The sequence below is a fragment of the Muscardinus avellanarius genome (genome assembly GCF_963383645.1).
Source record: "Muscardinus avellanarius genome assembly, chromosome: 1".
NCBI lineage: Eukaryota > Metazoa > Chordata > Mammalia > Rodentia > Gliridae > Muscardinus > Muscardinus avellanarius.
The window spans coordinates 64999002-65026161 of NC_137786.1; the positions used below are offsets into that span (position 1 = coordinate 64999002).

The window sequence follows — 27160 nt, forward strand, 5'->3', positions numbered from 1 at the left end:
TTCTTGGTAAGCCTCAGCAACTTAGTGAAACCCTGTTTCAAAATAAAATAGGACTGAGGTTGCAGCTCAGAGATATAATATCCCTGGGTTTAATCCCCACACCCCAGGACCACACACACACACACAAAATTATACAGATATGGCTGCACATGCCCTTAATTCCCCAGGGGACAGGGCTGAGACAGAAGGATCTCAGGGTCAACGCCAGCTTCAACGATTTGGCAAGACCCTGTTTCAAAATAAAAAGTAGAGTTGATGGGAACTGTAGCTCAGAAGTAGAGCACTCCTGGATATAATGGGGTGGGGGGGCACAGGCAGACAGAAACAGACTATAAAAATAAATTAGAACACATTTCTGAAAAATATTTTAAGTTTTAATTTTAGTTTAAGAAAATATTTTTTATATTTTTTTATTTTTATTTTGAAACAGGGTCTCAACTAAGTTGCTGAGAGCCTCACTAAGTAACTGAGACTGGCTTCAAATCTGTACGATCCTCCTGTCTCAGCCTCCCGAGCATGGGGATTACAGCCATGCGCCACCACGCCTGGCTAGAAAATAATTTTTTTTGAAGAATCTTTTTTTTTTAACTAGACCCAGGATTTTATATATATAATAGGAAAAAGATAAGGACCACTGAAACAAAATAAGTGAGGGGAAGGAAGCACTCGTAAAATGCAGTGGGCATTCTGCTGGGTCCAAGGCAGAGAAAATGACCCAGAGCTAGCTAGCAGTTAAGCCAGGGCAGGTGGCTCAGAGTTCACACAGGTCGCATCTACTGTCAATGCTGGAATGTCTCAAATGCAGTGTGGTTTTGATGGGACTCTGGACTTGGGCCTGGATCCAGAGGTAGGAGCCTGGATATGTTCAGAGGAGGTATGAGGCCCAAGAACACCAAAGGGTTCAGAGTGGTGCTGGCACCAGTAAGGTACTGTCCCTAGAACTGGTCGTCTTGGGGACAAGTCCAAGTCCAGAGGTTGTGAGGCATCTGGCTTCTTAGCACAGGCTAGTTGGGTGTTGAGTGGTATACCACACGTGGACTGTGTTGACATCACTTAGGTCCTGCTTGCACTATATACTACCATACTGGGGTGGGGGGCTAGAAGAGGTTAGGTCAATAACCAGGTACGGGGTGGGGAGCAAGGTGTCCCAGGATATAGAAAGTAGTCTCCACATAGAGGAGTGTGTAGCCCATAGGAGAGGGACTCCTCAAAAGCCAGCTGGTAGAGGTGCAGTGAGGATCCAGGTGGCAGAGCCTACAGGTAGGGCAAGTGACTAGAGTCAGGGAATCAGGGTTCTTCCACCCAGCAGTGGTAACATGGCAAGCCAGGGGTCAGGGTGAGCATTGGGGCCCATGAATGCATCCACCAAGAAAGTTGTCCATTCAGGGTGCTATGGGTTGGATCTGAGGAGAGGAAGAAACTGAGAGACCAAGATGTCTCCTTGATCCTACTTCTTGGAAATCAGGTTTGCAGAGTGCACCTGACTCTTGGTGTCACTGAAGACTTGACACAGACAGCGCATGTGGGATCCAAGGTGTCACAGGGACACACAGGAAGGACACAAGGCCACCGCATGCCCTGTAGGACCTGCTGCCTCCTCTGCACTGCCTGGGGCTCCTAGGCTGCGATGTGGGGACTCTTGGGCACTGTGTGCTACATCCATGAGAGCTCCTGGATTCTGAGTGCTGATTCTCAAGGCCCCTGGGTGCCTGGCCTGGGGTGCTGGTCTGGGTGGCCAATGCCTGCATGTCACTAGCTCTCTCCTCCCTGTCACTAGGGTGGTTTGGGGTATATCTTGCCTCAAGCACGATGGGAAGGCATCCAGATCTTGCCATTTCTTTTTGGTATCTTTCCAGTGCCTCCTTGTAGTCTGGATTAGGGCAAACCTTCTCACTGACTACCCTGGTGGTGCCAGCTCTGCCTGGATGTCTAAAGAGACAGCATGCTGCCCTCCGTTCACTGAGGCACCAACCCATAACATCCCTTCCTAGCAGGAAGGTTCTATTCCCTTCTTTTTTTGGGGGGTGGGGGATACTGGGGGTGGAACCCAGAAGCTTTCTACCTCCGGGATATACTCCCAGACCTTTTTTATATTTTTATTTGGAAACAGGGTCTCACTAAGTTACTGAAAGCCTCACTAAGTAGCTGAGGCTGGCTTCGAACCCGTGTGATCCTCCTGTCTCAGCCTCCCAAGCGCGGGGATTACAAGCGTGCGCCACCACGCCCGGCTATTCCCTTCTTTTTTCACATTGAGTAAAATAACACTGAAATCCAACACCCTTCCTAAGGTCACTGTCACGGTGCTGGTCCAGAAGATGTAAAGCTCCGGTAGTCAGCAGAGATTCATCCCTCCATACAGCCCAGGATCCTTTTTAGTTTAGTGTAAATACATAAAAATTTTATTATAGATCAATTTGGGTTCATGCTGAAAGAAACAGGTCTAGAGCCCAATATATTATTAATTTTTAAGTTAATAAAAAAATCAATGTATTGAATTAAAGTAAGATGACTGAAAAGTGATCATCATGAACATACCAGCTGGGCCAACTCTTCACTTTTCATTACAACCTTAACTAAGTTTAGATTTATCCTTACATTCAAGAGATGAGACATCTTCTTGGGCACCAGGACAATGGAAATGCATATTGTTCACAAGTTGGAGTTTCAGCATGATAAGAAGGATTTTAAAAACTCTACACATGGCTTTTTCAAGTCTAGATCTCGTTTCTTTGGCTTTCTTCATTGGAGTATTTTTATGTCTTATGGGGCTGATAGGTATCAATCACATGGCAGGAGAAGTTTCAGAACCAAGAATCATAGAGGTTAGTAAAAATGTTTTTATAGGCCAGGAGTAGTGGCACATTCTTGTAATCTGAGTATTGGGAAGCTGAGACAAGAGGATCCCAGGTTCACAGCTAGTCTCAACTACCTTGTGAGGCCCTCTACAACTTAACAAGACCCTGTTTCAAAATAAAAAATAAAAAACGGGGCTGGGGCCAGGTTTGGTGGTGAACGCTTGTAACCCCAGCATTTAGGAGGCTGAAACAGAAGGATCAGTTTGTAGACATCCTCAGCTACTTAGTGAGGCCCTTTGCAACTCACTGAGACTCTGTTTCAAAATAAGAATAAAAAATAAGGCTGAGGGTGTAGCTCGGAGGTAGAATGCCTTCTAAACCCCAGTACCACACACACACACAAAATGTTTATTATATATGTTTAATTTAAAAAAATCTTCTAAAATGGTATTGAGTTTGTCATGATAGTACACATTTGTCATTCCAGTACTTGCGAGGCTAAGACAGGAAGATGGCAGGTTTGCATCCAGTCTCAGCAATTTAGCCAGGCCCCTACAACTTAGTGAGAACCTGTTTCTAAATAAAAAATAAAGCCAGGTGTGGTGGCGCACGCTTGTAATCCCCACACTTGGGAAGCGGAGACAGGAGGGTCACGCAGGTTTGAAGCCAGCCGCGCTGGCTTAAGAGACCCTGTTTCCAAATAAAAATATAAAAAATAGGTCTGGGAGTGTAGCCTGGAGGTAGAAGGGCTTCCAGGAACCCCAGTACCACACCCATAAAATAAATAAATAAATAAAATAAAATAGGAGTGGAGTGTAGCTCAGGAAAAGAATGCCCTTGGTCTGGTCCCGTGTATGTGTGTGTATGTGTGTGTGTGTGTGTGTGTGTGTGTGTGTGTGTGATTGTGACACACACATATACACACTATTGAGCATATTTCATATATTGCAAAATCCTCCTGTCTCAGCCTCCCAAGTACTGAGACTATAGGTATACACCATCACACCTGGCTAGTATTTTGCTTTTTTTGGCAGTACTGGGAATGGAACCCAGGGACATTCAACCTCCAAGCTATACCTCCAGTTGAGGCTGTCCTCGAACCGCAATCCTCCTGAATGCTGGGATTACAAGTGTTACAAGTGTCCACCACCACACCCGGCTGTATTTTGCTTTCTAAAAATTTCCACTGAGCCAGGCATGGTGGCGCGTGCTTGTAATCCCAGCATTTGGGAGGCTGAGACAGGAGGATTGTGGTTAAATGATAGCCTCAGCTACTATATAGTGAGGCCCTTTGCAACTCAGTGAAACCCTGTTTCAAAATAAAGAATAAAAAAAAAAAAAAAGGGCTGGGTGTGTAGTTCAGAGGTAGAATGCTCCTGGGTTCTATCCCCAGTACCACAAAAAGAAATAATAATTCCACTGGATAAAGAATAATTAATAATCCATTGGCAAAATACAATAAAAATTGTTTTATCAAAAACAGCTAACATGTAAAGAAAATTAAAACTCAAAAAGGAATCATATCTAATATGTCATTTCTTTAAGACAGGACCTGGATATGGAGTTCATAAAGGTCTTCCCCAGAGTACTTTTATACTTACAGAAAATCACAATCAAGAGTTATATAAAGCCAGGTGTGGTGGCACACACTTCTAATCCCAGCATTCAGGAGACTGAGACAGGAGGACTGCAGTTCACAGACAGCCTCATCTACTTAGTGAGGCCCTCTGCAACACAGTGAGACCCTCTTTCAAAATAAAAAATACAAAATAGGGCAAGGGGTGTAGCTCCGAGAGCAAATGCCTCTGGATTCCACCCTCAGACTCACATACACACCAAAAAGAGCTATATAAAGTTGGCATTTTGATTATTTATTTTCTAGTTACTTCTGAAAATGCTTAATAACTTATTAAGAATATCTTAAAACTAAACTTGAAATTTTCTTAAACTTACTTAAGATTTTATAATTAAAGTACAAATACACTGACAGAGACAAAAGTAGATTAATCACTCTAGATTTCAAAATGGCATAAATACTGCCACCAGATTATATTACTGGATTTATACTGTAAAAAGTAATGGTTACTATTTTAAGTTCCATACTAGGGTAAAATAGTTGGTATTCTTAGAAAACTATCATCTCCTAGAGTAACTTTAATTTTAAAGAGCTAGACTGACAAAATTATAAACATTCCTGTCAAGCTCCAAGATCAATTTCATTTTAGTTTACAATTATTCCACTAAAGGGTTTTGGAGTCATTCCTTTTTTTTAATCACTCTTAAAATTTGCTTTGTGTTCTATAGTATTTTTAATATATTTACTTTTACAAGATCAACTGTAGTGTTAAAGATTTATATTTATGCTTTAAGTGTTCTTCCCTAGGAGGCTTGAATGACAAAACACAAAAAATTTTATATCCTTGAAAATTATACAAATTTGACCTAGGATAATAAACAATACACATAAACTGCAAAGAGTAAGGTAAATTCAGAAAAATAAAAATGCAAATATGCATTTTAGCAGTCTCTTGAATTTATTAACCTAAAAGGTTTAATTTCCATTTTCCTGGCTCAGCTTTATTTATAAAATGTCGTGCCCTATAAATACGCTGTTATTTTCTATAGTCAAGCACCCTCTTAACAAATCTTCTCATTAATATGTAAATTTAAAGTCAATCGGTCTTCTCCCTGACAGCCCCATGAATTCCTAGTGCACTGTATAATCGGCTTTGACTTGGCATCCACTATTTATCATCAAAGATGTCAGTTAGAAAAATTATGGAAAATGCACTGCAATTGATATGACTGCAATCTACTTTGTCAACACTTAATTGTTCCTCAAATCATACATTTACATATAAACAGCCTAAATACTGATCTATAATGATGCAAATAAACTAAATTAAAAATCTCTTCTGCCCAGAAGGAGCTTGTTTGTATATGATGTGTTCATTTGAGAATTTATTGACAAAAGCATGTACATCAGCTCTTCTTAAAAAAATTCTAACTTTCCTCAGTAAAACAATTTTGCTGCCCTTCAGGCATATTAACATAAACAAATGTTTCAAAAATTCAATGAGAAACATGATTCTTCTCTTTGAAAAGTAAATTTAATTATAGTTGTTAGCTAATTGCAATGTATGAGCACTATGGAAGCTTTAAAGTAGTCTGACAGGAACACAGTAAGCAAACACACAAAAACTGTTATTAAGGTGTCACAAATTTTTTAAAATGGACAAGTCACAAAGTAACAGAATATCAAAGAAGGAATGTTGACCTGGACATGATATAACTATTTCTGGCTCTCCCTTTTACAAGCAGTATTATCTTGGGTAAACTGTTAACATCTGTATACCTCAGTTTCTTCACGTAAAAAATGGGTATAATAATTCTGACTGCCCCATAAAAATACTAAGCAAAAAAATACTACACAAGAAAGTACAACAAAATAAATTGCTAAGAATAAAGTGTGACAGCATCATTTTTTCAGATTTTCTTTTAGTATTGAAGGGAAGATGTTTGAATTCAATTAATTTGGTATGATATACAGCATTTGATTTTAAGTAACTTTTATGTAGAAACATTAATTTAGTGACACTGTTTTCCCACTGGCAAATTCTTTTACTTCGTTGTAAAATGGCCCTCCACTCATAGTAAAATGGCGTTCATACAGCATTTGAGTGAGTGACTTCTGTTAAAAGGGAGTGCTACAGTTAGACACTTCTCACCGACTCCATGAAACAGCACATTTAGAGTTGGTGAAAGAACCATGAGGATGAAGATGGCTCAGTACTGACTCACTAGAATGGCATTCCACTTTGCCTTACTGTTCTATAATAACCTTAGACATTATTTACTACATGGTATGCTATTTACAATATCATATATGAAACGGAAAGCAGATATAAATGCTGTACATAATTTTTCTAGTATTTTTTAAGCTATGGTCAAACTCTGCATTGCAACTATGTACCAATTTATAAGGCTAAAACTACTGTGTGCAGTGCTAAAAAGCTGGAAGCAACATGAAGTTTAGGCTGCAAAGTCTCCAAAACTACAAATGGCTGAATGGCTCACCCCAAAGTTTCACAGTAAAATAAAATAATTAGCAGAGAGAAAGGCTGGGGTGGGCTAGCTGAAAGAGGGAAAACATGGACACGGTCCTAATGTTGATCATCCATCTGGACCTTAATTTTATAAAATGTATTTGAACAGAGTCTAGCAACTTTTATAGTCCCCAATTCCTTACTACAATAAGGGCTCCCTCAAATCATTCATGCAGATTCTGCACAGAGCATATAAGTAAACATACAGATGCAACACTGCTGTCTTGATTATTCTGGGCTAAACAAGAGTCTCAAATAGAACGCAGACAATCAGAAAACAATTTTTCCACACACTGAGGTCAACTGATATCATCTCAATAAATACCGTGAAATGTTTTATCCAAGTAAAATAATAGCCACCAGAATAAGCAAAATTAAATGGTTGCCCATAATTGCCTCTCTCAGGTTAACCAAGAGGTTATAAGATGGAAAATTATTTTTTATTTTACCATATGCTTCTTTAATTAAAAAAACATGATCACAATTAGTAGGAGCTACAAATCGTCTATTTAGGTAATTTACTTTCTTTTTTCTTAAAGCCAAAGTATCCTTCTTAATAGAAGTAAGATGTGAAACTACCTAAGCAGAACAAGCAAAGAAAGCTGCTGTCCTAAGCAGGGGCAGAGCCCTGAACATCAGTCTCCTGCACCACTGCCCCCTTGGGTGGTCCTCTAGAGGTGACACAGCATCCCAAGGGCTAGAAAAACAGTAAATTCACCTAATAACCACAGCACAGAATAGCGCTGAGGTTGGGTGGCAAAAAAAATGGCACAGAAGAAATGATTTAGCCCAATTCCAGTATACCGTGATTTAATAATGACCAGATTTCCTCTGATGTGTGTAATACTTAATGTTCAAGGATTTACCAAGTGAAAACATAAAAAATATAGACCAAATTTTTCCAATTATCTGTCAAAACAAGAAATGTATGTAATGCAGCATAAGTTTTATTGCTTGCTTTTGCATATAGCTTTATAAATTTTATTTAAAGATGGAATAAAATGCAAAGAACAGTAAAATCACAAAAACAGACTAATACACATTCCATATTTCTAGAAGATATGGAAAATAAAATATATATTTATCTCCAGTTTCTATACAGTGACAAAACAAAGGATCATTTGTTTGTGTACAGCTATTAAAAATGATTTGACAATGACAGGAAAGTAAAATAAAAATTTTAAATGGTGGCAATTATTAGATATGCCCAAATAACCTACTTCTTTACAGAATAGGACCAAATGTGGGTGTGTGTGTGTGTGTGTGTGTGTGTGTTGATATTGCCAAATGGCAAGTAAATACACACACACACACACACACACAAGCAGAATTTTTAAAAGAAACTAGCTAAAATCAAACAAGCTATTTGCAACAAAAATCTCTTATCAAAATTACTACCATTTTTATCAAGGGATGTGTTGCTTAATTTAGGAAAAGTCCTTCAAAACTATACTTTGGTCAAAACCAAAACTGATTTTGTAAAATAAGGGTATACAAGGATGTAAATTTTCACCAATTTAGTAGTCTTATATGACAAGCTTCTTATATATTAGTAATTTAAAACAGACTTTAAGTAGAATGTAGCCACTTTGTAAATATTAAAATTCAGGGGGCTGAGGGGGCAGTTCAGTAGTAAATGTGTGCTTAGCATGGGTTCTTTGTCCAGCACTGATAAAAAATATAGTGCACTGGATAAAAACATATGAAAAAGTTTTAAGTAATTTTAATGCAAATAAATACTAAGTCAATGTAGAAAAATTGATAAATATTTTATAGTTAAATGTCTAACATGTCACTTCATAAAAGCCCGCTCCTGAATATTTTCTATTTTTGTCTCCCACTTTAATATTATTTCAAAATAACAAAACCAAGACTTATTGAGCACTCAACGCTCACTCCTTAAGTTTATATATAAGCCACTTTGAGATAACTGGATTTTTAAAAATCTTGTTTTACACAAAATGATTTGTAAAATCTATCATATGGCAATTTAAAAAGACTTCAAAAGGTGAAACATGCTATCCTTGTAAGTTAAAGATTTCTTTAAGCATATTCAAAATTTACATTTCATTCTTAAATATATACATACTGAGTGAGCTCTACTACAAACTGTGCAATAAAACTCAATTTTTATAAATTGCCATAAATGAAAAGAATATGGTATGCTTCTAATGTCAATCTATAAAAGACAAGTAACTTCACTTTAGGTATATATAATTATTATTTTTACCATAATAATTTAGTTAACCAGGTTAAGAAAAATAAACATACTTTAGAAATATAAAACTAGAAAAAAGTAGTTCAAAAGTTCAACAATATCTATAAAGGCAAGAAATTTATTAGCTAGGATTTAAATTCACATTATAGATTCATATTACCTACTTTTACAAGTAGGTACCTAGAAGATGCTCAGAGGAATAAAGGTAACTAGTAACAACAAAAACAAATCTATGGTTTAGTAATATCATTGTAAATATTGTATCATGCTATTTACTCCCTTTGCCAAATATCATACTACAGGCTTATATATGACATCATTATATATGTATTAGTCAGTACCAAACAATGGACAATTATTCTAACATTTATTTATATTAGTTTTCTGCTTTTGTAAAAGAACATGAGAAAATAAGTCCTCATTAAATATTAAGATTTCTATATTTCACTACTTGATTTTTTTAATTTCTTTCCTTTTGGGGGGGGTGGTACTAGGGATGAAATACAGAGGCTTTCTACCTCTGGGCTATACTCCCAGACCTATATTTATATTTTATTTGGAAACAGGGTCTCACTAAGTTGCTGAGAGCCTCACTAAGTAGCTGAGGCTGGCTTCGAACCTGTGCGATCCTCCTGTCTCTGCCTCCCAAGCGTGGGGATTACAAGCAGGCACCATGCCCGGCTGTACACAGTTTTAAAGGTGACTTTATTATCTTATATACCTTATAAACAAGATTGTTCAGCACTTACCTCCCTCCAAGGACTGACAAATTGTGTACGAGCATATCGAGTTAACATGTGGATTATGACCACCTGCCCCCACTCTTCTACATCAACGAGTAAGTTACATAGCTTGCGGTAATTCTTGTGAATCAGATCTATTCTATCAGGGCATACTTCTTCAAAAGCCATCACAACACTGCCAGCTACCAGCTACAAAAGAAAGAAATAGTAACTCATTAAAAAACATTTTCAACCCATCAAAGATCCTACTCAGGTTTTATAGCAGTATAATCAGTATTTTGGCAACCACCGTTTAAAGTATTTAGACATGCAGTTAAAATAAATGCTCATATTTGAGTAACAAATTTTAAAGTAACACTCCTCAAAGAATAATTTTACTACTCAGAATTAATTTGGAAAACTAATGCTTTTCTGAACTGAGGAAAATTCTGGTAATATTTTTTATTTCATTAGGCTAAATTCCAGTAAGTTGTTTCTACATGAATTAAATGTTAATTAGTCACTTTTTTATTTTTAAAGCTAATCTAAATTCTACAGATTTATTTCTTAGTTAATAACAATAACTCAGAAAAAGAACTGAGACAATAACAAAACATTATACTACATGGGTTTAAAATGAAAATGGTAATTCCACAATGTACTTACGTTAAAGAGTGGACGAGGAACTTAGATTAAAGTGGATTTAGAAGTGTTTTGGTACTAAATACTTCTAAATCTTAAATATCTTAATCCATGTTTTTACCAACACAACTTACTTACAAAGAAACACACTGACTGAAATTTTAGCACATCATTATTTTCATAACAATGTAAGAGGGAATAAAATATTACCAATGAAAGGCTGCTTCCTCTAAGACCAATTAATAAATCATAAATGATATTTTTTAAATTTTCATGCTTTTCCAAATCTTAAGTAAAACTAAAACTTCTTTAGTATAAAGATACAAGGTAAGCAAAACATAACCATACACAAGTACTTCTATATATATATATACCACTGATACATGTGCAGCCAATGCTATAAAACGGCTTTGAAAAATACTAATTTCATATTCTTTCTGAACACTAGGGATCTTCATTTTAGTGCCTAAAATTTCCCCAATGACTTAAAATAAACAATTAAATAGAAATATAACATACCGAAATGGTACTTTTTGAAAAATATTAGGTACAATGATATTCATATTTTGAGTGTTTGTCCCTCTACTTGGCTGGCATTTAGTCTATTAATATGCAACCAACAATACAATTGAAAGAAAACAGCTCAGAATATAGACTTGCTATTATGCTAAACAAGTTTCAAGCCCTGTGGGGATTTTGTGAATTACCAATCAGTACAAACGTGAAGCCGCATTTATTGACTCCAGCCCTGCCCATGTACTGGTGCCTGCTGGTCCCAGCATGTATGCACCTCAATCGGAAAAGCAAAGAATTGATTATTTGTGTGAACTAAATACAAATGTATGAAACATATAATTTCCTATTTGCTACTGATATGGAAGTTAAGTGCATGTTTTCAACTCCAAGTTTTGATGTCTTCTGCATAAATTAGTTTTAGAAATTATATACCATGTAATCACATTTCATAAATTTGGAATTAGTGCAATTTAAAAATCTTGCAAACAACTAAATTTATGACATCAAACTAACTGTGTGATACAAACATCTCTATTTAATATATAAATCAATCTGTTAATATTTATATCAATTGATAAAGGGCTAAAGTACAAAAGAAAGTACCACTTAAAATAATCTAGGTGGGGACTGAGTGGGGTCTGGCTGGGTGATGTGTGCATTTATGTCTACACAAGTTTTGTATTAAGATGTATAAATACAATACACTAGTAAGAAATATATTTTAAAAATAAAATAAATAAAAATAATATATGAAATTGAGCTCAACAGTTTTAATGTTAAAAATGCTATGTCTAAAAGAAGGAATAGAGAAAATTGAGGTTCATTAATGGTAATAATACCATCAAGAATATACCAATGGCAATCTCAGTACTCCGTATTGGGAAGGGGAGAAATGGGGAGGTGGGCAAGGTGGGCATCAAGTACTGTGTGCATTATGTATGTCACCATCAACATGAATTACATTATGATGTGAGACTATAATGCACCAATAAAACCATATTTAAAAAAGAAACCATTTTATGTAAACCTAGAAATTCTTTTTTTCCAAATGTTAAGACCAAATAAAAACTCAACTACAAGATATTCAATTTATTAAACGAAGAGCACTAACATATTCTACACTACTAACATATATCATTAAAAAAAGTAACTTTAAATAAAACTTTAGAAAACATTAATAAATAGAAAGTATGGAAATAAAATAGCTTCCCAAAAGAAAACTGACCATGTTAGACATTTAATTCAGTATTGTAACAATCTATCCCTAAACAGGAGTAGAACAATTAATAATTTGGTCTAGTAAATGTTCAATATTCTATAACACATTCAAAATTAAAATAAAATGATCTACTCAGATTTTAAAAACAAAAATACTGGTTTGCAAAAAACAGACAGTTAATTTCCATCTCACTGTGTCAATAGTAGCTTTTCATATAAGGGGGAAAATAAATCACTCCAAGAAAACTAGCAATGAGCTCATCAAATTCAAGTGCAGCTTTCCATTTGTGTACTTTTTATATTAAAGAAATAAACATGGTCCATTCGTCTCCCCCGGTGGCCACGTCCTGTGCTGCTGCTGTGAACTTCAGCTGTTAGATGTGCTCCAAGGTAAACTACATGAACCATCAACAAAAGTGACATCCCATCGACAGAGTCCATATTTTCTCTAGATTATCTATGCTAGTTGACAAGCTGGTAATGAAAAAAATCACACTAAGCAAATGGTTCCTCTAATAACAATAAATTTTCTATAAAATTATGAAGGGTACAAAACGTTTCCTTGCATCTATTTTGTCATGAATTCTAATTAGCGTTGCGAAAACCCGAGAGTGCTGGGTCATCACAAGAAGTGCATCAAGGTTTGATTGATAATATGGTGTAAGTTGGCCAACACTGCCAGGATTCTCTTCCTTAAATTAATGGCAATCCAACCTGCCCTAATCATACAGCCCAAATGATATTCCCCTTCTTCTTTCAATTTTCTTGAGGCATGGAAAATAGGAAAGATTAGTCATTTATCTTCTAATAGCTGGATAATAGATCTATCACAATAAAACAGCTGCATAAACTCATGAGTGTCTGTGGTGGGTTTTTTTCTCCCATAATATCAAGGGTCTTATCAACATTAAATCAATAGCTTATAAAATGGCTTCTTACCCTTACAGTTTAGCTAAGAACTACCATCTATTCATTAAACATAATTTTGTTAGCTAAAAATTAGAAAAAAAATTTATATTATTAGCATCTATTAAGAATTTGGTTTCTTCCATAGTCACTAACCTAATTTGTCTTCCTATAAAATTCTGTTTTCTATGAGAAATTTAAATGCTATCTAAAGGATTTCTTTGAAATTAACCTAAAAGGACAAGGAAATAAATGCCACTTGCTTTTGAAACATCCTAAATAAAAGAATGTATACTTCCAAGCTTGGACTGCTCAACAAATAAGAATTTCTATATTTAAAAAAGACATAAGAAAAAAAAAAGCTAATTCATAAGTGAACTTTTAGAAAAATTTGTAGTAAAGTATGAAAGTATTTAGGATATGTTAGAAAAGGCAAATAAAAATGGAATAAATACAGGAATATATATGAGTTCCTTAAAAATTAACAACTGATTAAAGATGACAAAATATATATATATTTCCTTTTAATTTCATTGACTACAGCTGTAAGGTAGTATCTTTATACCTGAAGACAGCAGTTACCTAAATAACACTAAAGTGTTTTTCTAGTAATATTATCATACTGTATTCATAAACCCAAAGTAATTTATTTTTAGGGGAGAATTATTCATATGACAAAATGCTGGCCTTCTAGTAAAAGGGAAAGGCCACCCTATTACCTTTTCCTGCTATTTCATGAGATTTTTAGATAATTTTTTATTGATGCACTGTAGTCATATGTCTTAATGGAGTACAGGATGGTAGAGGCAGACAAGCAATATAGCTCGACCTTTTCCTTAAGGTTTCCTTTCCTTAAAATGAAAATTGTCAAACTTTGACATTTCAATATTTAAAAAAATATATCTTCCTTGGCCTAAGAGAAGCAACATAAAGTATCTCTCAAAACTCAATAGAAGAGAACAAAGTTTTTAATAAATTAACATCTTTCATTTTTATACTTATCAGTTCTAACATCAATGTTATTGTCATAATGTTCTAAGAATCTCAGAGTGTGAGTAAATTCCTTTTCAAACTGTGAAAATAAATTACACTTGATTCATTTAACTGTTAAATTTTTAAATAAAAATAATGTGATTCTTTATCTTTTTTTTGGGGGGGGGGCAGGTCTGGGGATGGAACCCAGAGGTTCCGAGCTATACCCCCTGCCCTATTTTTTATTCTTTATTTTGAAACAGGGTCTCACTGAGTTGCAGAGGGCCTCACTAAGTAGCTGAGGCTGTCTGTGAACCGCCATCCTCCGGTCTCAGCCTCCCATATGCTGGGATTACAAGCGTGCACCACCATACCTGGCTTCTTTATCATTTTAAATGTCAATGCTGATATTATAAATGTGAAGGAAAGAGAAATGTCCTATCTTCCTTCAATAAAGTATGACATGTCACAAAATAGGTGATATTTAAGTTAAGATCCATAAATAGCCGGGCGTGGTGGCGCACGCTTGTAATCCCCGCGCTTGGGAGGCGGAGACAGGAGGATCGCGCAGGTTCGAAGCCAGCCGCGCTGGCATAAGAGACCCTGTTTCAAAAATATAAAATAGGTCTGGGAGCGTAGCCCGGAGGTAGAAGGGCTTCCAGGAACCCCAGTACCACCAAAAAAAAAAAAAAGATCCATAAATATGTGTATATATCAGATTATTTTTATTCTAAAGTGGATTATAATCACACAAAGAAAAAATTATCAGGAAATGGATGGAACTGGAGAACATTATGCTAAGTAAGATTAGTAAGTCACAAAAACTAAAAAATCAGATGCTCTCCCTAATATGCAGAAGCTAAGGAGAAAAAAGGGTCATAGGAGGAACTCTAGATAAAGAAGAAACCTTATCAAAGTCAGTCAGTAAGCCAAACATGAGAAGGGGAAATGGGGTAGGAATTGGGGAAGGGCTAAATAAGTGATGTGTGCATGTATGCCTTCACCATCTTGTACCCCATTAAGATGTACGACTATAATGCACCAAAAAAAATTTTAAGAAAAACTCAACTTCTTCCATGCAAAAAAAACCCCAACATTTTCTTTTTCTTTTTTTTTTTTTGGTACTGGGGTTTCTGGAAGCCCTTCTACCTCCGGGCTACACTCCCAGACCTATTTTTACATTTTTATTTGGAAACAGGGTCTCCTAAGCCAGCGCGCGGCTGGCTTCGAACCTGCGCGATCCTCCTGTTTCTGCCTCCCAAGCGCGGGGATTACAAGCATACGCCACCACGCCTGGCCCCCAACATTTTCAAAACATATTTAATTTAAATACTGGATAAACAAGCTAATGGTACCTGGGTAAATCTAATTCTGTCAATTCGAATTTCCAAAAATAAAAACATTAATAAAACCTATACCTAAGTATAACCCAAACAGAGAAACTCCAATTATTAAACTATATATAGCCCGGTGTGGTGACGCACGCTTGTAATCCCCACGCTTGGGTGGCAGAGACAGGAGGATCGCGCAGGTTCGAAGCCAGCTGCACTGGCTTAAGAGACCCTGTTTCCAAATTAAAATATAAAATAGGTTTGGGAATGTAGCCCAGAGGTAAAAGGGCTTCCAGGAACCCCAGTACCACCAAATAAATAAATAAAAATAAACTATATATAAACAGAAAAATGCATACTGAATCCCCGAGAACAATTTTCATGCTTCTATCACTGAACTTCACAAAGACAACAATAGAGAAGGAAAAAAAGAAAGCCCAGAACAAAGCAGATAATTAATGATGGGCCTAAGCGTGAATTAAAATCAAAAGAAGAGAAAGACTGTCATAAGGGTAAAAAATCCTTAAAAAGAATTCTAGTAGATTAGAGCAGACTACAGACAATTCACTTAGGCCACCATCACAAAGAAAAGGTTAAAGAAAAAAAAGTTTAAAAGGAAGTGTGGGAGAGAGAAGCCTGTTAGAAACTGTGAGATAACAAGAAAAAGGAAAAGGGAAAATTTTAGATTTCTCCAAGATACATCTCAAAATAATCTTGGAACATATGCCTCTTCCTATGTATTCCCTCTCCACTCAAAGCCACCTGATTAAAAAATATATATATCATTTTACTATTCTGACAGAGAAGGTATTCTTTTTTTCTTTTTTTTTTCTTTTTGAACCAGGGATCGAACCCAGAACGCCACACCTGCAAAGCAGGGGCTTTGCCACTGAGCTACATCCCGGCCCCGAGAGAAGGTATCCTTATACTCAGAATCTTGCAGATTCCCACAAAAATCAAGCCACCAGCCCCATCCAAAGAGATGCAAAGATTCATGTAATCTATGAGTATTAGAAACAGAAAATGAAAATCAAAGAAATTCAACTGGTGAAAATTACAAGAAATCAAGGATAAAACAAAAGGGAACTGCAAAGCAATACTCCAATATGAAGTAAATACTTTCAAAGAAGCATTTGAAGATAGAAAAAAATGAACATGAATCAAAATGCAAAACCAAAAGTTAACAAAAAAAACAAGAAATAAATTAAATAGGAGTTGACTAAAACCAGGAAGAAACAGAAGTAAATTACAAGATGTCCCTGGCACAAATCATTGAATAAAAATTTCATAGGGGCACTAAAGAAAAGTAGAAAAGAATCAGGAAAAAAATAAAATAAAGAAGTAAAAAAAGAGACAAAATGGTTAAAATGTAAAACAGGGAAAGAAAATCCAAAACATAAAACTGGGACACCTGAAGAAAATAACAATTGAATATCATTAATATTAAAACTATAATCTTAAAGAAAAAACATTTTTCCACAAAAAGGTTCTGAGTCTACATTCTGAAAGTGTACAGTCATAGTATATGGAACTGACCTACATTTGCTAATGCTGAAACACCTTACAAAACCATTATATTTTAAAAGATAAAGAAAAAACGCTCAAATGTGGCATTGCAATATGGATACAATCCAGGCATTTCCTTTAGAATGAAACAGGAAAAGACTGCCTACCATCTCCACTTCTTCTAGATGGTGTACTGACAGTATCAACCAACATAATTATACAAGATAAATCAAAGTCTAAAGAATTCAAAAATAGAAAGTAAAGCTCTATATTTGCAAATAATGTTCATTCTATAGAAAAAAATAAGGAAAAGAAAAGTAACTCAAATAATAAAATAATTCAGTAAAACAATATATAAAATCACCATTCAGAAAATGAATTGCTTTTAAAATATAACAAAATCAAGAATATAATGATAAAGCAACTTATATCTACCATAGCATTAAAGAAAAAGACTAAAGATAAAACAACTTTAAACCAACATTTAACTCCTGTTCTAAGCCTCCTTCCTACTATTCCCACAGAGATACATGATGCCAGTTGGGAAGCAACACTTCCTCTGAATTCTGGAACTCAGCACTTCTGTGGATAATAGGAGCCATGTTTCTTTGTGTTGGGAGGGAGGGGGTTACAAATATAAAAACAGAAGAAGCTTGGAGGAATTCTGATGTTGTACTAAAATTAGAGGCCTTGGGGCCTCAGTATTCTTTAATATAGATAAAAAAGAGAGACCTATTTGATTTTCATTTCTTTAAAAATTACTATGTAGCTGGGTGTGGTGGCGCACACTTGTAATCCCCGTGCTTAGGGGGCAGAGACAGGAAGATCGTGCAGGTTCAAAGCCAGCCTTGCTGGCTTAAGAGACCCTGTTTCCAAATAAAAATATAGAAAATGGGCCTGGGAGTGTAGCCCGAAGGTAGAAGGGTTTCCAGGAACCCTAGTACCACCAAAAAAATAAATAAATAAATACTATATAGCACTTTAGGAGAAATGAGTGCCTCACAATGGATAGAACATCAAAGCCCTCATAGAACCTACCAATGAACACTGAGAATGCTATCATTTGGAGAAGGAAAAATCCATTAATAATATTAAATATCAACTGTTATCACCAAGAATGTAATAATTCAACAATTATTCAATACTGAACACCTACTTGAATAAGTATTGAAATTATTTTTCTAATATTCTAGAAATAAATAATCAGAAACTGTTTACTGGTCGATTTAAATGATCAGAGACATCCCAAATTTACAGAAAAATTATATCCTTTATGTTTCTTTTTGAGCCAGTCATTTCTTAGTTGGATTATTTTTAATATCTTCTGTTATAATGTCAGGCACTGTACTGTTGTATACAACAGCTTTTTCAATCTAAACAATTTTAGATTGAAATTACAAATTGTAAAGTCTACAAATAAGGAAATTTTTAATGCTAAGTACATAGCCACTAAGTGGCAGAAGCTCAAGCATAAATCCAACTCTAATTCCAAAAAATACAGTTTTTACCTGTGACAAGGTATGTCCTACTTGGAAAAACATATTATGTGGAGATTTCACTGCCAGGCCATTCAAGAAATTCCTTTTAGTCTATAATGAAGGAGAAATATGGCAAACGAGTACTGGAGAATATAACTCAGTAGTAAGGTACTTGGCTAATGTGTGAATCCCTGAGTTCAATCTATCTAAAGAGAGTACCTATGGAATGGGAGACTTTTCCCATCTAGAGGACTAAAATCTAGAATATACAAAGTACTTGAGAGATTAAACACTAAAAAAAAATCAAGAAATGGGCAATTTAACTAAAAGAACACGTCACAAAAGAAAAGATACAAATGGCCAATACATATATTAAAACATGTTCAACATCATTAGCAATCAGGGAGATGCAAATCAAAACTACAATGAAAGCTGGGCATGGTGGCGCACACTTGTAATCCTGGCATTTGGGAGGGTGACACCCGGGGATCGCAGTTTGTGGACAGCCTCAGCTACTTAGTGAGGCCCTTTGCAACTCAGTGAGACCCTGTTTCAAAATAAAGAATAAAAAATAGGGCAGGGGGTGTAGCTCAGAGGTCGAATGCCCCTGGGTTCCATCCCCAGAACCGCAACAACAACAACAACAAAAAAAACTACAATGAGATTCCATGTAACCTCAATTATTAAGAAGTCTAACAAATGTTGGTGAGAATGGAACTCTTCCACACTGTTGATGGGAAAGCAAATTAGTTTAGCTACTATAAAGATCTGTGTGGAGATTTCTCAGAAAAACTGGGATAGATCTACCATCTGATTCAGCTGGGTAAGGGACTGAAATCAGAACAGTACCACACCAAAAAAAAAAAAAATTGACTTAATATCTGAGTCTGAGAAACAGATGGCATGCCTGTCATACAGAAGACAAAAATAAATCTAATTCATTTTTTCTGTCTTCAGTTATTGAGATAATATATATTTGATTACCTTCTACATTATGTAAACTATGTATAAAAGAAATGCAATGAAGATTGCTGCTATGCTCCAAACTAAAAGAAATTTGATGAATGGCATAGTAATAAAATTCTAAGTATAATTTCCATGTACAACATAATACTATCAAAAGATATAAAGTGAAGCCGGGCGTGGTGGCACACACTTGTAATCCCCACACTTGGGAGGCAGAGACAGGAGGATCGCGCAGGTTCAAAGCCAGTCGCGCTGGCTTAAGAGACCCTGTTTCCAAATTTTAAAAAGTATAAAAATAGGTCTGGGAGTATAGCCCGGAGGTAGAAAGGTTTCCAGGAACCCCAGTACCACCACCACCACAAAAAAAAAAAAAAAGTGAGCTGGGCATGGTGGTACACACTTGTAATCCCAGCATTCGGAAGACAGAGACAAAAGGATCGCAGTTTGCGGACAGCCTCATCTACTACTTAGTGAGGCCCTTCGCAACTCAATGAGACCCTGTTTCAAACATAAAAAAGACTAAAAAATAGGGCTGAGGGTGTAGCTCAGAGGTAGAATGTCCCTGGGTTCCATCCCTAGTAATGGGGGAAAAAAAGATATAAAGTGAGAAACTTCACTGAAGCATTTTAAATGTTCACTAAAACATATTCACTTAGCACAACAAAGTGGCAGTTAAGGTGGAATGAGAAACAAAGAGACACAAAACATAGAAAAACAAGTAAAATGGCTGGGTGCAGTGGCATATTCCTGATATTCCAGTACTTGGAAAGCAGAAACAGGAGGATCATAGGTTCAAAGCTAGCCTCAGCAACTCAGTTAGAACCTGTTTCAAATTAAAAATAAAAAGGGCCAGGCATGGTGGTGCACCCTTGTAATCTCAGTACTTGGGAGGCTGAGACAGTAGGATCACAGGTTCGTTGCCAGCCTCAGCTATTTAGTGAGGGAGGCCCTCTGCAACTTAGTGAGACCCCGTTTCAAAAAATAAATTTAAAAAGTAGGGCTGGAGGTATAACTCAGAGGTAGAATGCCCCTGAGTTCAATTCCCAGTAAAATAAATAAATAAATAAATAAATAAATAAATGGCTGGACATTTAGTTCAGTGATTATATGTCCGTAAGGTTAATTCCTAGTAAGAAAGAAAGAGGGAAAGAGAGAGGGAGGGAGGAAAATTCAACTAAACTAATAATATTAACTATGAATAAATTAGACAAAACACAAATATTGTCAGACTGAATTAAAAGTCAAGGGCCAACTATATGCTGTCCATAGGAGGCATAGATTAGATTCAAAATGAAAAAAAAAAAAGGTTGAATTGTAAAAGGATGCAAATAGCATCCTATAGCCAAGTATGGTGGCACACACTTATAATCCCAGTACTTGGGAGACTGGACAGAACTGCAGGTTTGCAGCCAGCCATAGAAACTCAGCAAGGACATCCGCAACTTACTGTGAGCCTGTTACAAACTTAAAAAAAAAAATTAAATAGGCCTGGTGTGTAGCGCAGAGGTAGATGACCCTGGTTCAATCCCCAGTAACACACACACACACACACACACACACACACACACACACACACACAATCAAATATCATCCTATAGTGTAAACAGTAACCATAAAGAAGGCCAGAATGGCTATATTTATATCTGACAAAGGAGATTTTAAAACAACTATTTGTAGAGATAAAGAAGGGCATTTTATAATAAGAAAAGAAAGATAAAGCAATTATACACACATACAAACACAAACATCCCAGTGTCAAAAAAGAAAGTATATGCACAACATATGTATGTGCACACATCACAAGCAAACAGCAAAAGAGTTAAAGAGATTTCAATATCTCAGTTGTAATAATGGATAAAACAAGTAGCATAACATCAACAAAGAAAGAGAAGCTATAAACAGCACCATAAAACAATCATACCTAACATATATATCAAACAATCCAACTAATGAAAGCAGAATATTCATTCTTCCCAACTAAACATTGAATTTTCTCCAACATACACTATATGCTAAACCATAAAACAAAGCGACATGGGACTAGAGACAAACAACAGAATCTTCTCCCTTAGTAGTTTCGAGTCATAAAAAGTAGATGCAGAATCTCCTTCTGATATATCAATGGAGCAGCTCCTCCAGTTGGTCTGCTCACAGACCTTTCAGGTCACCCCTGTTCCTATATCTTTGCTATAACATGTCACTACACAAAAATTAGGGGTAGAAAAAGGAAGTGGGGATAATTACATTACTATAAGATTACTAATTTTAATCAGTAAGATAAATCTTATCAGCCAGTAAAACAGCTATACAGATGAAAATGTCTCCATATTTAAAAAAAACATATTTAAGCCAGGCATGGTGGTGTACACTTGTAATCCCAGAATTTGGGAGACTGAGACAGGAGGATCACAGGTTCATGCCCAGCCTCAGCAATTTAGTAAGGCCCTCCGCAACTTAGTAAAACTGTTTCCAAATTTTCCAAATAAAAAATAAAAAAATAGGGCTGGAATGTAGCTCAGAGGAATAATGTCCTGGGTTTAATCCCTTGCAACACAAACACACAGACACACACACAAAAATATAATAATAAATAAAAACCATATTGATAATACTAAAGTGTACCTCCATAAATTTTCGATCTCTTTAATATTCCTTAATACTACATTTTAAAGCAATTATTTGTTTCCAGGTGATTGAGCCTTTAAAAATCCTAACCAATCACTGGCTGATATAAACTTCAACTTTAAAAGTAGTCAACAATTTATCACAGATTAAAAGATAGTTTTCCCTGATTTACTCTTCTTCAGATTCTGATTAAGAAACATATAACAAACAAAAATACTAAATGCAATCCAGACTTCTCATTACTCATAAATTTGTTCATTAAATATTTTTAAATACACGTGAGCTTTGCTAATATTTACATTATTTTAAAACCAAAAGAAATAATTATATCAAATATAAATGAACAAGGGTAAATTATATTTTTTAAATAAAGCACCATGTTACTTTCACAATATAAAAAGATAGTACTTACTGTGCTTTTATCTTTCAGAAGTTTTTCAATAACTTCAATTAACATTTCCTTCTGTTCTGGGTCAAGACTAAAATATAAAAGGAAAATAAATCATATTAACTTTTTTTCCTTTAATTCAAGCTTTAAATGATGTTCATCACTTAGAGGATGCTGAAATTTCTAAAAGGAAAGGAGAACAAGAATTATTTCAAGACAGACACTAGGAAACAAATTTAAATGTTAAAATGGGTTGGTTTTCTCTCTAACACTCTTCATATTAAATAAACTAGATATACATACCACTAAGAAAGTATTTAAAAAACAAGTTCACTCCCCCAAAATATTGGAAAAACTCAAGAAAGTAATTGCAAGTAGATAAACAACAAAGTTCCTTTTTCAATTAGGAAAAAAAATAAGACAGGAAACATTTTTTACTATGGATATATAATTATCAAAAACAAATAAAGGAAGTTTCCAAATAAGAATTTTATATTACACTAGTTGACTAATGGAGCCATCTAAATCTGCCATCTAAAACCAAGAAAAAGCCGGGCATGGTGGTACACACTTGTAATCCCCACAAGCGGAAGGCTGAGACAGGAGGATCGATCGTGCAGGTTCGAAGCTTAAGAGACTCTGTTTCCAAATAAAATATAAAATAGGTCTGGGAGTGTAGCCCTGAGGTAGAAGGGTTCCATCCCCAGTGCCACCATAAATAAATAAATAAATAAATAAATAAATAAATAAATAAATAAATAAATAAATAAACATTAAAAATTATTGCAAAATAATGAAAAGAGAAATAATACCAAATTGTGGCATATAATTTTATGTAGACTACGTTTTCAAAGATCAAGGCATCTGAGACCAAATGAGACTGGGTATGTTCAGGGTGGTATGGGACACAGGGAAGGGATGTGTGCATGTATGTCTCTACCAACTTATACCGCATTAAGATGTGTGACTACAATGCACCTGTAAAAATAGAAAGAGGTCAAGGCATTATATGTTTGCAAATATATCATACAAGTATGGTGTGGCACTATATTTACAAACCACTACATTCTAAAAACATTATTTAATAATCAGCCCTGGAAAAGAACTAGACTTCAGAAAGGGAGCAGCAAGAACAAAGATGGAAGAATGGCAAAAAAAAAGATAAGTGAGTTGCAAGGTTGAAACGCTTAAAATTTTACTCTATAGTAACAGAAAAAAAACCTCAATTTTCTATACATAAATACATATGTGTAGATGTGACAAGCTATATAAATGAGAATTCAAGTTTTAATTATTTGAAGTAACAAAATCTATATAAATTATCATAGGCTCTAATGGGTTCACAAGTAAAAATTTGCATGGGGTCTCTATAGCCAAAACAGAATTAAAAATGTCCCAAGAATGTTTGCAGGAGAGAAAGAAGTTACTTAATTTACTTAGTGTTAGGACAATCTAGCTGTAAGAGCTAATATAATTAATTTCTGTGGTTTGTAATACCCAGTGCAACATTGGTACTATTAACAAAGGACCTACCTGTACAATTTCTGTATTGCATGGGCTGCATTCTTCCTAACATATGGTGATAAGTCAGCTGAAGCTTCCTTAATGGCAAGCATCATGATAGGTACAATAATTGGCACTCTGATACTTGATAGAACTCTCAAAGCACTTGCACGAATTAGTTGGTTTGGGTCCTAAAAATAAAAAGTATTCATCAAAATTGCAAAGTTTATAATTTTTCAAAAACATCTTTAATGACATAGTTAATAGGTGTCTATACACTTACTAAATATAACAATAGCAAAATAAAACTACTCAATTTAAAATGAACAACCAAGCCAGGCGTGGTGGCGCACACTTGTGATCCCCACACATCGGAGGTGGAAACAGGAGGATCACGCTGGTTCGAAGCCAGCCTTGCTGGCTTAAGAGAACCCTATTTCCAAATAAAAATATAAACATAGCCGGGCATGGTGGCGCACGCTTGTAATTCCCGCGCTTGGGAGACGGAGACAAGAGGACAGCACAGGTTCGAAGCCAGCCGCGCTGGTTTAAGAGACCCTGTTTCCAAAAATAAAAAAAGTATAAAATAGGTCTGGGAGTGTAGCCCAGAGGTAGAAGGGCTTCCAGGAACCCTAGTACCACCAAAAAAATAAATAAAAATAAAAAATAAAATGAACAACCAATATATATATATAAATGGGTAAGGAATAAAGAAGTAAGTAAATGTTTATTTCTCTGAACAATGTTTTGAAAAAAGGTAATGATTATAATTCTAGCTGATTGTTTATTATTAAATGTGCTGGAGATTTTTTACTTTCAAAAAAAAATATTCTAGGTCATGGTTTATCTTTAAAAATGCCTGTGTTGCCAGACGGGATGGCACACATCTGCAAGTACTTGGGAGGGTGAAGCAGGAGGATCAAAGCCTCTGCAACTTAGCAAGACTCTTAGCAACTCAGCAAGATCATTTCAAAATAAAAAATAGAATGGGCTAGGGGTGTAGTTCAGAGGTAGAATATCCCTCCCATTCTTTGCACACTTTCAACAACGAGTTGGTATAAGGATAAACAGTTCTTTGATGTATGATAATAATTATATTGAACATAAACATAGAGTAGCTGCAACTTACATGGCAAAGCTCCACTTGGTTATATTTTCTAAGGGTATTGAATAGGCACTATGGGAGGCCTTTTAACTCTTTCGAGACACTACGGTGCTATTTAGTGGATTATTGCTCCACTTCTTCAAATGACACACCTTCCACTGTGCAGAAACCTTGTAGCTATTTGCCTGCTCACTCCATCATTTACCTTCAGAGCTCGCTGAAAAGTGCTTATGGACAAGAGTGCCAGATCCTGCTGTTCTTCAGCATAGCGGACAAGGTAAACATACACCAACTTCTTGATCTATTTAAAAAAGAAAAAATTACTCCTAGCCAGGGTGAAAATTTAAAACTCAATATTTCTATAACAAAATACATTCTGAATCTTCTCCAAGTAAATAACTGAGCCAGGACATAGTTTAGATTTTAAAGTAGGGATAGTATTTTGCAGGATAATAGATAGATAGCAACCAAAAAGAGCTTGTGAAAAAGCATTTTAATTTTAATTCAAATCCATAACAAATCCTATCAAGGTGTCCCTTCCTCTCAAAAGGAATTTTATAAATCCCTGAGCATACAATGATATTAAAATATTAACTGACTTACAAAAACATTTCAAAATCAAAGACAGAAACAAGTACTTAGACCCTGTCTCCTACCTGTCTGATATGGGAGCTTATATTTTCTCATCTAGCAAATGATGCTAGAGTCCCGACTCTTTTTATGGTAATGGTCACATTCTAATATATATCACGTGACAGTCTCAGCTCAGTAAGGATAATGTGTGGCAATAATACCAATGTAATAAAAATTCCAAAAAGACTGGACATGTGTTCTAAAACAGTCTTCTTAAAAGCAATTTAATTGCTAAGTTTATAACAAAACTGTGAACAGAAAAATAAATGAAAATTATAATTTGAATTAAAATGCATCAATTGCTTCCTGCTAACATGACTTTTAAGTGTATCTTCCTTCCCAAATATCTTCAGATACTACTTCATGGTTACTTTTCCTATGTATTGGCACAGTACACATATAAAAGTAAGATAGTTCACATCTAGTAGAATATTCAAAGAATTTAAGAAATGAGGGGAAATAGCTGAAAATAGCTTGGAATTGATATTGGCAAACAAAAGCTATACATATTTTATACAAAAGCTTAATCATATTTTATGTCATATTAACTAATTTCAATTAAAGAAACTGCTATCGTCTTTCTTCACATCCCAGTTTCTCTCTCTCCCTCTCTCTCTCTCTGTCTCTGTCTCTGTCTCTGTCTCTCCTTCTCCCCCTCTATCTCCCTCGCCCTCTCTTTCCCTTTCCCCATTTTTGCTCTCCTTTTTCTTTCTTTGTGGTCTGGCGCATTAATCCAGGGCCTCACAGATGTTATGCAATCAAATTGAGCAACTATCCTTGTGGTATTTCTTTTTTTTTTTTTCTTTTCTTCAGTGAACCACAACCCTGTACATTTATTTACAGAAATTTTTCAAAACTGGAATTTACACTCCTTATGTGCTTTAAGATAACTTCAGACCTTCATTTTATAGTCCAACCGATTTTACTGCTCTTCACAATTTCAAAAACAAAACTGAAAACACATGCGCATAATTTCTATATCCTCATAATTACTAAAGAAATGCTAAACACAACCACTTACTTGATGTCAATCTATTTGTCTGTATTATACAGACAAGATTATAGAGGTAACTAAAAAAACTTATTTCTAATAACTCTAAAGTCCTTAACCTAGTGCTCAATACAGTTTATATCTGTCCCAAGACTCCATTCTAATGAAGCAGAAACATTCCCCAAATATAACTTGCACTTTTTATCCTAAACTCCATTCCAGTTATCATCACACATTCCACTTATTAAAATCTCCAACAAAAACACAAATTAGACAATAAATTGACAATATATAAACAGTAAAATAAATTATAATACATCCATGTAACACTATACTACATAGCTACCATACACAATAAATCTGGAATTGGCTTTAAAAATATATCAAATGTAATATGGTATGTACTGTATGGTCTCATTTTTATATTAAAAATAGATGCATGCTGTATACTTTCAATGTAAGATACACTAATGTTTTAAAGATGTACCATTACTCTGTGGACCACAAAGGAAGGAACAAGGGGAAAAAACCTTTCCATT

General features: G+C 35.3%; 1 protein-coding gene across 2 annotated transcripts in view; it reads right to left on the reverse strand.

Annotated features, from left to right (window-relative positions):
- The window catches only part of AP3B1 (adaptor related protein complex 3 subunit beta 1), a gene marked incomplete at its 3' end in the record, with an annotated part of 261404 nt that overhangs the window by 169240 nt on the left and 65004 nt on the right, over window positions 1-27160 (reverse strand). For both annotated transcript variants that reach the window (XM_080711376.1, XM_080711377.1), the window contains exons 4-7: window positions 25203-25298; window positions 23923-24083; window positions 22414-22480; window positions 9869-10051 (exon numbers count right to left, since the gene is read on the reverse strand). In XM_080711376.1, coding sequence (XP_080567502.1) covers window positions 9869-10051; window positions 22414-22480; window positions 23923-24083; window positions 25203-25298 — 507 coding nt within the window. The remainder of the gene's footprint in view (window positions 1-9868; window positions 10052-22413; window positions 22481-23922; window positions 24084-25202; window positions 25299-27160) is intronic.